The sequence below is a fragment of the Canis lupus genome, chromosome 7 (assembly GCF_003254725.2).
Source record: "Canis lupus dingo isolate Sandy chromosome 7, ASM325472v2, whole genome shotgun sequence".
In the NCBI taxonomy this organism is placed as follows: domain Eukaryota; kingdom Metazoa; phylum Chordata; class Mammalia; order Carnivora; family Canidae; genus Canis; species Canis lupus.
The window spans coordinates 37,211,659-37,224,857 of NC_064249.1; the positions used below are offsets into that span (position 1 = coordinate 37,211,659).

The window sequence follows — 13,199 nt, forward strand, 5'->3', positions numbered from 1 at the left end:
TGCCAGGCTACAGAGTTTTGACTCTATCTATAGGTGGGTCGGGGGTAGCCCTGGTGGTTAATAAGCTGCAGAGTCCCTTAGATGTATGTGTCAGAGGGTTAGAATCACTGTTACAGGGGGGCACCTGGGTGGCTCAGCGGTTGAGCATCTGCCTTTGGCTCAGGTCATGATCCCAGGGGTCCTGGGAACGAGTTCCACATCAGGCTCCCCATAGGGAGCCTGCCTGCTTCTCCCTCTGCCTGTGTCTCTACTCTCTCTGTGTCTCTCATGAATAAATACATAAAATTAAAAAAAAAAAAAAGAATCGGTTACCTGTTCATTGTAAATTTCCAGCATACTGAATGTAACCTGTGTAGAAAAGAACATAAAGTAAATATTCTCTGGAACCTCATCTCTGGGGAGAAAAGTAATATAGGAGCAACATAAATTTCCAACAGAGGGAGAAGTTAATGTTAAATATGGTGATGCTCTATTTCACATGCAATAAATGATTCTCACATAATTTTAATGATATGATGGAAGTTCCTAAAGTAAATTAAAAACATACGCAACTCTGTGTATTTTGGTCTCAATTGGCAACAGAAAAAGATTAGTCTTTATCGCTCACCCCTAATATGAACATATGTAGAAAAAAAAAAAGACTGGTCTTTACCCTACTGTGTTTTTGGAATATTTCTGGACAAGCTGATATCCCATAAGCATAGACTGGAGGAATCTGAATGGATGTAGCATAGGGAAAGGTCCTAAGATACTGATATTTGCCACCCCCACCCATGAGAAGGTGGGCTTATGCAATTCATCGCCCTGTGGTGGGTTTTGCCAGTCACATCTCATGTCCCAAGAGCTTCCAATAAGCTTGAGTGTTACATGTTTTAAACAAATGGCCTAGGATTAGCAGACAAGAAAGCCACCAATATGAGAAATTAAACAAACAGTAGAAAAAAGGAACTCCAAAAAAGCAGACAATGTATGGGGTAGAAGAAAATGTTCTTTTAAGTCCTCTGTTCATAGCTTCAGAGAGAGATAGAATGCTATTCATGAAAAAACAGGATGTCATGGGGCACCTGGGTGACTCAGTAGGTTAAGCATCCAACTCTTGATCTCAGCTCAGGTCTTGATCTCAGATTTGAGCCCTGCACTGGGCTCCATGGGCATGGAGCCTACGAGAGAGAGAGAGAGAGAGAGAGAGAGAGAGAGAGAAGAAAGAAAGAGAAAGAGAGAGAGAAAGAAAGAAAAGAAAGAAAAAAAAGAAAGAAAGAAAGAAAAGAAAGAAAAAGAAAGAAAGAAAGAAAGAAAGAAAGAAAGAAAGAAAGAAAGAAAGAAAGAAAGAAAGAAAGATGAGAGATTCCTAACTCTGGGAAACGAACTAGGGGTGGTGGAAGGGGAGGAGGGCGGGGGTGAGGGTGAATGGGTGATGAGCACTGAGGGGGGCACTTGACAGGATGAGCACTGGGTGTTATTCTGTATGTTGGCAAATTGAACACCAATAAAAAATAAATTTATTATTGAAAAAATTTTTAAAGAAAGAAAAGGAAAGAAAGAAAGAAAAAGAAAGAAAGAAAGAAAGAAAGAAAGAAAGAAAGAAAGAAAGAAAGAAAGAAAGAAAGAAAAATGAGGACACATCCTTAGCCTTGGTAGAAGAGGGGGGATCAATGAGGGTCTTGTTGGATCAGCCTCAACAACAATCCCTTGTATTAACTTTTAAGTCATCTGCTTCTAGGGTACTCAGAGTACCTTTTAAAAATATTTCCTTGGGTTTGCCTCCATAGAACAAAAATATTCACATTCTAGTTAGCTACAACTTGATTTTGCAATCCCGAGATTTTGGTGTGGAAAATTAACATTATCCTGAAAGAGAGATGCTGATAATTTGGAGCTGGAAATTTCCAAACAAGAAATTCCTTAAAGAAGGGATTTTAGGATATCACATACCTGGTATTCTTGATTTCCCTCCTGCTTCTCAATTGCTTGAAAGAGCTCTTCACACACATTTGGAATGATACCCTTGTTTGCACCAAACCCAACCATGGAATAGCTTTTTCCAGAGCCAGTCTGGCCATAGGCTAAGAGGGTGGCATTATAACCTTGCCAAGCGCTGTCCAGAATTCCCCTACCGAGATCGTGGAAAATATCTTTCTGGAAAGAAGATCACAGGCACCACCTTCAGCACAGGGTTTTCACAAATAAATATTCTGGTTTTGATGAATTGCTTAATTAATACAATACAACCTATTTGATATAAAACTCTGATGCTGTCTTAAAACCAATGGAATAAAGTTGGAGACCAAAAAGGGATTTGGCAATTTGGAAAACCAAATCACCACGATCAGCATGGATCTTTAAGTAGCTGGTATCCAATAGCAAATCTGGATACCTTGCAGCCTTGCTCAAACCTAGCCTGGCTAGGTCTTAAAATTCAGCAATTAGACAAAAATTCCAAGGTGCCAGGGGATAGAGACCAGTCAAAGCGTCTTCTACTTTCTCATTGTTCTTGACTCCAAGCAATAACATCACAAAATGCCCACAGTAGTTGTAGTCCTCTGCTGGTAAACTGTTTTGTTTTGTTTTTTTTCCAGCCACAAGACCCAATGGTTCTGGAGCATTTCTACAACAGGCACACATACATGTTCACCTCCACCTCTGCCTTTTTAAGTAGGAGACACAGATGCCTGTGCCCACAACTGCTTGAAAGAAGGGATCCACATCTGGCTGTTTTAGAATCTGGGCCATGGCCACAGCCAGCAATATTCTCTTATCTGAGTACATTCTTCTCTGATCCCTAATACCAATAAAATAGTAAGTAAGCTTTACACGATCCCTCCGTTGCAATGTGAACATTTTAAAAAAGATTTTATTTACTTATTTGAAAGAGAGAGAGAGCACAAGCAGGAGGAGCAGCAGAGGGAGAATGAGAAGCAGGGTCATGGGGCTCAATCTCAGGACCCTGAGATCATGACCTGAGCTGAAGGCAGACACTTAACTGATCAAGTCACCCAGCGGCCCTGGTAATAGATACATTTGTATAATTTATATAATTTTTACTCCTGGGAAAGATGCACATACTAACATAGTATGATTTCAGACAGTAAACAATATTCTCATACAGTTCATTTCTCATAAGAAAGGAATAAAAATTATTACACTTACAAGGGTTAGGGGAGCTTTAGGCCAAAAATGTAGTTTGACCAGTAGTTTCTGAAAACATTGGGACCATACTAATCCCAGAAAAATTCCCTCTTGCTGTGTGTTAAAACTATCTTTTAAATAATTGGGATGTGGGGCATCTGGATGGCTCAGTTGGTTAAAGTTTTGGCTCTTGGTTTCAGCTCAGGTCATGAGCTCACGGGTCATGGACCTCCATGCTCAGTGGGGAGTCTGCTTGAGATTCTCTCCCTCTGCCCCTCCCCCCACTCATGCATGCATGCTCAAGCTGTCTCTCTAAAATAGATAAATCTTTTTTAAAAATTGAAATGTAATTGGCATATAATATTATATTAGGTTCAGGTGAAAAACATAATGATTTGATATTTGTATATTGTGAAATGATCACCAGAATTAGTCTTTTTGATAAAAGTCATTCTAACTTGTGTGAGGGGATGTCTCATTGTGGTTTTGGTTTGCATTTCACTGGTGATGACTGATGTTGAGTGCCTTTACATATACCTGTTGGCTATTTGCATATCTTTGGAAAAACTGCCTATTCAGTTCCTCTGCCCATTGGCTCATTGGATTTTTGTGTGTGTGTGTGCTTTGGGTTTTTTTTTTAAGATTTTATTTATTTATTCATGACAGAGAGAGAGAGAGAGGCAGAGACAAAGGCAGAGGGAGAAGTAGGCTCCAAGCAGGGAGTCTGATGTGGGACTCAATCCCAGGACCCCAGGATCACGCCTTGGGCTGAAGGTAGGGCTAAACCGCTGAGCCATCCAGGCTGCACTTGGGTTTGGTTTTTGATTTTTTGCTTTTGTTTGTTTGTTTGCTATTGACTTGTATGAGTTCTTCATCTATTTTAGATATTAACCCCTTACGAGATACATGATGTGCAAACATTCTCTATTTCATATGTTTCCATTTCATTTTGTTGATGATTTCCTTTATGTGCAGAAGTTTTTTGTTTTTATATAGTCCTACTTATTTACTTTTGGTTTTGGTGTCAAATCCAAAACATCATTATTGAGACCGATATGTGGAAGCTTACCACCTTTGTTTGTTTCTAGAACTTCTATGGTTTCAGCCATTATGTTCAGGTTTTTAATACATTTCACGTTAATTTTTGTGAGTGGTTGAGGTTGGGGTCCAGTTTCATTTGTCACATTTCATGTGGTTGATCAGTTTCCCCAACACCATTTACTGAAAACATGATCCTTTCCCCATTGCCTATTTGTGGCTCCTTTGTCATAGATTATTGACCATATACACATAGGTTTATTTCTGGGCTCCCTATTCTGTTCCACTGATCTAGGCAGGTTGCCTTTCTATGTTCTTGATTATTTCCTTTGCTATGCAAAAGCTTTTTAGTTTGATGTAGTTCTAATTGTTTTTGCCTTGGTTTCCCTTGTCTGAGGCCACAAATCCATAAAAATATTGCTAAGACCATTATCTCAGAGTTTACTGCCTATGTTTTCTTTTAGGATTTCTATAGATTCAGTTATCACTTTTAGGTCTGTAACCCATTTCAACTTAATTTTTCTGTATAGTGTAAGAAAATGGTTCACTTTCATTCTTTTTCATGTAATTATCAGTTTCTCAGTGCCATTTACTGAAGAGATTGTGTTTTCCCCTATTGTATAGTCTTGCCTCCTTTGTCATAGATGAACTGACCATTTAAGCGTGGGTTTATTTCCGGCTCTATACTCTGTGCTTTTGATCTTTGTGTATTTATAATTTGAGAAGAATGGATATTAACACTTCTTTAAATATTTGGTAGAATTCACCTGGGAAGCCATTTGGTTGTGTACTTTTCCTTGTTGGGAGTTCTTTAATTACCAATTCACTTTTGTTACCAGTGGTCAGTCTGTTCCGATTTTTTCTTTCTGATTCAGTCTGGAAGGTTGTGTTTCTACAGATATATTCATTTCTTATAGGTTGTCCAATTTGTTGGCTTGCAATTTCTCGTACTAGTCTCCTGTAATTCTTTGTATTTCTCTGATGTCTGTTGTAACTTCCGTCTTTCTGATTTTACATATTTGAGCTCTCTCCCTCCTGATGAGTCTGGCTAAAGATCTATTAATTTGTCTATCTTTTCAAAGAACCAGCTCTTAGTTGCAGACTTATTTTTTAAGTCTTTATTTCATTTATTTTGCCTCTGATCTTTATTATTTCCTTCCTTCTACTAAATTTGGCTTTTGTTCTTTTTCTAGTTCCTTTAGAAGTAAGGTTAGGTTGTTTATTTAATATTTTTCTTGTTCCTTGACTTAGGCCTGTGTCACTATAATATTCCCTCTTAGAACTGCTTTTGCCGCATCCCAAAGATTTTGAGCCTTTGTGTTTCCATTTTCATTTGTCTCCATGTATTTTTTTATTTCCTCTCTGATGTTAGTCCATTGGCTGTTTAGTAACATGTTGTTTAGCATCCACCTGTTTATGTTTTTTCCAGTTTTATTCTTGTAATTGATTTCTGGTTTCATACCATTGTGGTCAGAAAAGATGCTTGATATGATTTCAAATTTCTTAAGTTTCTTGAGGTTTGTTTTGTGGGCTAACATGAAATCTATCCTGGAGAAGGTCCCATGTATGCTTGAGAAGAATGCGTATTCTGCTTCTTTAGGATGAAATGTTCTGAATATAGCTGTTAAGTCCCTCTTGTTATGTGTCATTCAAAGCCACACTTTCCTTGTTGATTTTCTGTCTGAATGATCTGTCTACTGACATAATTGGGGTGTTAACGTCCCCTTCTATAATTGCATTACTTTCAGTTTCTCCCTTTATGTCTCTTAATATTGGCTTTATATAGTTAGATGCTCCTATATTGGGTGCATAGAGATTTACAATTGTTATATCCTCTTGTTGGACTGTTTGCTTTATCATTATATAGTGCCTTCTTTGTCTCTTCTTACAGTATTTGTTTTAAAGTTTATTTTGTCTGGGGTGCCTGGGTGGCTCAGTCAGTTGAGCATCTGACTCTTGATTTCAGCTCAGGTCATAATCTCAGAGTGCTGGGATGGAACACCAAGTAGGGCTCTGTGCTCAGTGGGGAGTCTGCTTGAGGATTTTCTCTCTCCCTCTGCTCCTTCCCTGCTTGCATGTTCTCTCTCTCTCTCAAATAAATAAATCTTAAGAAAAAATAAAGTCTATTTTGTTTGATAGAACTACTGTTACTCTAGCTTTATTTCCCCCCCACTTCCATTCACTTAGAATATTTTTTCCATCTTTGTGCTTTCCATCTATAGGTGTCTTTGGATCTACAGTGGAGTCCCTTGTAGGCAGCATATACATGGGTCTTGTTTTTTTCACCCATCTAGTTACACCATGTGTCTTTTGATTGGAGTATTTAGTCCATTTACATTTAAACTAATTATTGATTGGTATGTACTTCTTGTTATTCAGACATTGTTTTCTAATTCTCTGTTCCTTTCTTGTTCTTCTTTTCTTGTGATTTGATAACTTCCTTTAGCATTGTGCTTGGATTCCTTTCTCTTTATTTTTTGTGTATCTATCATAGGATTTGGGTTTGTGGTTACATGAGAATGACATGTAATATTTGATGTATATAGCAGTCTATATTAAAGAGATGATTGCTTATGTTTAAGCACATTCTGAAAGCTCTCAATTTTACTCCCTCTCCATGTTTTATGTACATGACATCCTATTTCATATTTTTAAAAAGTTTTATTTATTTATTCATGAAAGACACAGAGAGAGAGACAGAGAGAGAGAGAGAGAGAGAGAGAGAGAGAATGGCAGAGACATAGGCAGAGGGAGAAGTAGGCTCCATGCAGGAAGCCCGTTGTGGGATTTGATCATGGGACTTGGGGACTTACGCCCTGAGCCAAAGGTAGACGCTCAACCACTGAGCCACCCAGGCATCCCCATATTTCACATTTTTTAAGTTTTGTGTTTCCCTTAACTCATTTCTTAAAATATAAATTACTTTACTACTTTTTTTTTTACCTTTTTAAAGATTGATTATTTATTTATTTATCTGAGAGAGAGAGAGAGAGAGAGTACAATCAGGGGGAGGGGTAGAGGGAGAGGTAGCAGCAGACCCCTCCACAGAGCAGGGAGCTCAACACAGGACTTGATCCCAAGACCCTGGAATTGTGACCTGAGCTGAAAGCAGGTGCTTAACCAACTGAGCCACCAGGTGCCCTATTTTTATTTTTTAACTTTTATACTGGTTTTATTATAAGTAATTGATCTACTACATTTATTATATATTTGCCTTTGCCAGTGAAAATTTTCCCTTTATTAATGTCTTCTATTTATGGTGTTTTCTTTTCCACTTAAAGAATCCTTTTAACATTTCTTATAAGGCTGGTTAAGTGCTGATCAACTTTTTCATTTTTAATTTTTGTCTGGAAAACTCTCTCTCCAGTTCTAAATAATAATCTTGCCAGGTATAAAATTCTTGGTTGTAGGGTTTTTCCTTTCTGGCATCATCATGCCACTCACTTCTGGCTTGCAGTTTCTGCTGAAAAATAAACTGATAGCATTTTGGGGTTTCCTTTGTATAAAACATTTTGCTTTCTTCTTGCTCTTCTTTAGATTATCATTAATTTTTTATATTTTAATTATTAAATGCCTTGGTATGAGCCTCCTTGGGTTCATCTTGTTTGGGACTCTCTATGCTTCCTAGACCTGGATGTCTGTTTTCTTCCCAGGGGTTAGGGAAGTTTTTAGCTATTATTTCTTCAAATAACTTTTTTGCCCCTTCCTCCCTCTCTTCTTTTTCTGGGATCCCAATAATGCAAATGTTAGTATGCTGAATGTTGTCCCAGAGGTCTCACAACCTATGCTCATATTTAAAATTCTTTTTCTTTTTCATAATTGCTGTTCAACTGGGTGGTGGAAAGGATCTTCTGCATCCTCTGATCTGCTGTTGATCCCTCCCAGTATCTTTTTCATTTGCTATTGTATTCTTCTCTTCAGCTATAATTGGTTTTAAAAGATATTTTCTCTTTTTTGACATTCTCCCTGTGTTCATCCATTCTCCTGAGTTTGGTGAGCATCTGAGGAACAATACGTTGAGCTCTTTATCAGGTGTATTTCAGTTTTTTCCTGAGGTTTTATCTCATTCTTTCATTTGAAACATATATATGTATGTCCCCATTTGTCTTACCCTTTGTGTTCCTTTTTGTTTATTACGTAGTCAGTTATGTCACCTGGTCTTGAAAATAGTGGCTTTATGTATAGGATGTCCTGCAGGGCCCAGTAGCACAATCTCCCGTGGTTGGCAGAACCAGGTGGTCTAGGGATGGCTGTTGGATAACATTCCTACAGATCCCTGACCCTCTAACACATCATCTAAAACTAGTCAATAAACCTTCACATATAGTGCTTTTCAAACTACTGCTTCTGTGCAGGGTCTCAAATTGTGTTCTATGGTGTGCTGGATCTTTAAGAGGGGAGCCTCAGTTTCTTATAACCCTCAGGCTCTCCCAGAGTTAAGGCCTGCTGATTTTCAAAGCCAGGTGTTATGGGGGCTCATTCTTGCCATTCAGGTCTCCAGGGCTAGGGATGCCCACTGTGGAACTCCATCCTTTCAATCATTGGGGAGAACTTCTGTACCTGTGATATCCTTCTTATCTGAGGGTTTCTGTACCCGAGGCTTGTTTCCCCAATGTGCCTCTGCCCCTCTTTCTCAGTGTGAGTTTCTAGTTTGGGACTATTATATATAAAGTTGCGAAAGACACTTGCAGATGGTTGTTTGTTAGGGCATATGTTTGTTTCTCTCAGAATTGCTGGATTATATGGTTAAGTGTATGCATAACTTTTGAAGAACATGCTTATTTTCCAAGATAACTCAACATTTTTACAATGTCCTAAGTACTATATTAGAGTTCCAATTGGTCCACGTGTATAGTAATACTTCATATTGTCAATTTTTAATTTTTGTCATTCTTATTGACGTGTAGTAGTATTTCATTTTGGTGTTAACTTGCATTTCCCTAACTGAAAAAGTCTGATACTTTTTCATTGTTTTTTCACATATACTTTATGTGTGTTTTTTTTATTTTTAATATTTTTTTTATTTATTTATGACAGTCACACAGAGAGAGAGAGAGAGAGGCAGAGACACAGGCAGAGGGAGAAGCAAGCTCCATGCACCGGGAGCCTGACGTGGGATTCGATCCCGGGTCTCCAGGATCGCGCCCTGGGCCAAAGGCAGGCGCCAAACCGCTGCGCCACCCAGGGATCCCTCACATATACTTTAATGAAGTCTCTGATCAAATCTTTTCCCTTAAAAAAATTCACTTTTCTTTTTTTTTTTTTTTAAAGTATTTATTAGTGAGAGACATAGAGAGATAGAGGCAGAAACACAGAGGGAGAAGCAGGCTCCCTGTGGGGGGAGCCCAATGTGGGACTCCATCTAGGACCCCAGGATCACACCCTGAGCCTAAGACAGACACTCAACCACTGAGCCACCCAGGTGCCCCTGACTTGTTTTTCTTTTTTAATATTAAGTTGTAAGAATTCATTAAATATTTTGGTAATTTATCTGTTTTATAAATATTTTCTTTCTTTGTGGCTAGCCTTTTCATGCTATTGTTGGGATGCTGTAAAGAGCAAAAGTTTGTTTTTTCACCAGTCTAATTTATTATTTTCTTTTATTACAATTGAACTTAAAACATAAATATTTTTTTAAGGTTTGTGTCCTACCTAAGATATCTTTCAAATCTGATACCACAGAAATTTTCTCCTTTCTTTTAGAGGTTTTATAATTTTAGCTCTATTAGGTCTATGTTTCATTCTGAGTCCATTTTTATATGGTATGAGGAAAAGATGAAAGGTCATACTTTTCCACATGGATGTCTAATATCATTTGTTGAAAGGCTTTAATTTTGAAGAACAATGTCACCTCTATTAGTTTGCTAGGGTTGCCATAGCAAATTGCCACAAAATGGGTGACTAAAAACAAAAGAAAATTATTTTCTTGATTCCGAAGCCTGAAAGTCCGAAATCAAGGTGCTGGCAAGGCCATGCTGTCTGAAGGATCTAGGGAAGAATCCTTCCTTAACTATTCCCAGCTTCTGGTGACTCCCAGCATTCCTTGGCATTCCTTGGCTCATTACCATATAATTCCAATCTCTACCTTCATAATCACATGGCATTCTCTCTGTGTGTATGTCCAGATTTCCCTCATCTTACAAAAATTAGATTTTTTAAAAAAGATTTTATTTATTTATTCATGAGAGACACAGGGAGAGGCAGAGGGAGAAGCAGGCTCCATGCAGGGATCCCAATGTGGGACTTGATCCTGGGTCTCCAGGATCAGGCCCTGGGTTGAAGGCAGGTGCTAAACTGCTGAGCCACCCGGGCTGCCCCCCAAAATTAGATTTTGAGCCCACTCTAATCTAGTATGGCCTAATTCTTACCTAATCACTTCTGCCAATATCTTATTTCCACTTAAGGTTACATTCTAAGGTATTGAGTAGATACAGATTTTGGGGAAACACTATTCAACCCATTACAGCACCATCACAAAAAGAATGACAATATATGAGGATCTATTTCTGAATACTTTATTCTATTCCATTGATCTATATTTCTGTCTTTTAGCCAATACCACTCTGTCTTGACTACTGAAGCTCTCTAGTGGGTTTTAAGTTCTTCAGGTTTCAGGGTCTTTCAAAATAATTTTGGCTATCAGGGCACCTGGGTGGCTCGGTCAGTTGAGTCTCTGACTCTTGATTTTGGCTTGAGTCATGATCTCAGGGTTGTGGGAAAGAGCCTCACATTGGGCTCTGTACTCAGTGTGTGGAGTTTGTTATCTGTTTGCCCACCCCCCCAAAAAATGAAATACTTTAAGAATAAATCTAACAAAATACATGCAAAAGCTATCCACTATAAAACATTATTATTTCCCCACAATTGATTGGTGGTGAGGGAAGATGTTTGAAAAAAATGATAGTTGAAATTTTTTCAAATTTGATCAAAACTATACACACACCCAGATCCAAGAAACTCAGTGAGCTTTGTCCAGATTGAAATGACCTCCTCTCCATTTGTACCCCATTGTATCCCATATTCTTATCCCAGAACATGTAACATTTCTGAATGAACTTATTTGCCTGTCACTCTGTACCAATTTGTGGGCAACTTTAAGATGGAATAATACATGGCACATGATAAATACTTAATAAAACAAGACTTCTCAAATGCTGAGCACATCACAAATTTTGCTTATTTCAAACAGGCAAAATATAATTGACTAAACTGACGCTTCTTTTTCAAACTATGTCAATACATTGGGAAATCAATTGATTTGAGTTTCTAAAAATTATTTACACAATAGCTGTCCTTTTGGACCTCATGTTTAACATGAAAAAGGAATAAATTTAAAATCAAACTCTCAAATGGAACTATATATCATAGCATGCTTGCATTAAAAAAATTACACTGTTCTACTGTTACATTTCATTAAAAAACAAAAAAACCCAACCACCTTCCTTTGAAGTTGTGCTTTAAAGCAATTTACCTGGCTTGCAAATTGACTGCTAGGATCAGCTGAAATAAACACGCCATCTTTATCCTTCTGAAATCCATCGTGAGACCAATATGCCAGGTCAAAAGTAAATGTCTTCCTGTGTTCTGGATTCTTAGGGTCTTGTATGGTGGTGGTAGTCCTGGAATGCATGGAAATCACACATTTGCTCCCAGAATTCTTCTCTCTCTATAGTCAAATTATAAATTCACAGTCAGTCATTGTAGTTTTGTCATTCGAATTGTTTTTGCAAGTCTTTATACATAAGAAATTGAGCCAGGCACTCACCATTTATTCATTTTATTCTCTGTTATTCTTAGCAGCTATTATGATAAGCAGCAGCTCTTAAACTTCCTCAGAATTTCTGAAAGGCTTGTCTCTAGTGATAATAATTTTCTGAAAATAGCCTAACACGCAGCTATGCTAATAATAATAACTATAGCAACCAAGAGCTTCCCCTTTTTATCCCCAGTGAAACTGGTGACAATTATTCATGAAAAAAAGATATGGAAAAGCAGCCATTTCAAGACACTGGAAATGGTCCTCAGGGCAGACAACCGATGACAAAATATCTATTCAAGGAAACATACCACAATTATTAAGAAAGTTGCATCTGGTATTTGAAGCAAGACCATTCCCTTTGTCTCCCCTGACAGCTCAGCTAGGTGGAGACTCTACCCCAGACTCCTGGAGCCAATGCCACAAGGAATATCCCCAGATATTCCAGCTGGAGGGTTTTTTTTTTCTTGGCAGGGGCAGGATATCAGATTTCACATCCCACTCTCATCTACTTGTTGCCAAGGCTAAGTCCTGGGAGAGACTTGGTGAGAGGTAGCATTCCTTCTTCTAACCAATGCCCATGCATGCAATGGAGGCTCTACTTTGGACACATCATGCTGAGAATACTAGGGTGCTGGCTGTCCTTGCCCCCACCTCCGAGCTGGGGAGTCCACGCCAGGACAGGTAAGCTGGGAGGATCTCCAACTGCTGTTTCACATTCAAGTGCTGGGCTTCTAAAACAGGGAGCAGCTTGCCATTGTCTCCACTCCCAAATCCAGAGATCAGGTTTAGACAACCTGTCTGGGGGGGATAGCAACTAATGTCTTCTCCAGGAAACTGATATCATTTGCTCTTTCAGAGAAGCTTGATCCTAAGGGCACACTCAAGAACAGAAATTGTGATGAAAGGCAACTGGGAGGAGGGTTGTTGTTAGATTAAATTACAGTCTCTCTAGTTTGCAGAGGTTGTGGGGCAGAGGAGGGGGAGCAGGTGCTGGGAAATAACACAGCAGGGACAAACCCACCTGGAGAAAAAAAAATATCAATCACTGAGACGGTTCCTTTTAAAGGAACCGGAATATGATCACATTAGTTAAGAGTAATTTATGCCTCTAGGACATTGTTGAAAACAGAGCAGTCAGTCATCAATCAGCAGAGTTGAACAGCTTGGCGTGGTCAAAAGAGGAATGAGCCCTATCCAAACCAGTGTTACTCAGGGTGACGGGGCATACCCAAAGCTGTGCCCTCCAGAGGTGGGGGGATGGACTTCACTGCAATAA

At 38.6% G+C, this 13,199-nt stretch overlaps 1 protein-coding gene across 1 annotated transcript in view; it reads right to left on the bottom strand.

Annotated features, from left to right (window-relative positions):
• The window catches only part of LOC112648157 (kinesin-like protein KIF28P), a 58,917-nt gene that overhangs the window by 40,423 nt on the left and 5,295 nt on the right, over positions 1-13,199 (bottom strand). The window contains exons 2-5 of the mRNA XM_049112976.1: positions 12,575-12,721; positions 11,636-11,830; positions 1,933-2,136; positions 313-348 (exon numbers count right to left, since the gene is read on the bottom strand). Of these exons, the coding sequence (XP_048968933.1) occupies positions 313-348; positions 1,933-2,136; positions 11,636-11,830; positions 12,575-12,721 (582 nt within the window). The remainder of the gene's footprint in view (positions 1-312; positions 349-1,932; positions 2,137-11,635; positions 11,831-12,574; positions 12,722-13,199) is intronic.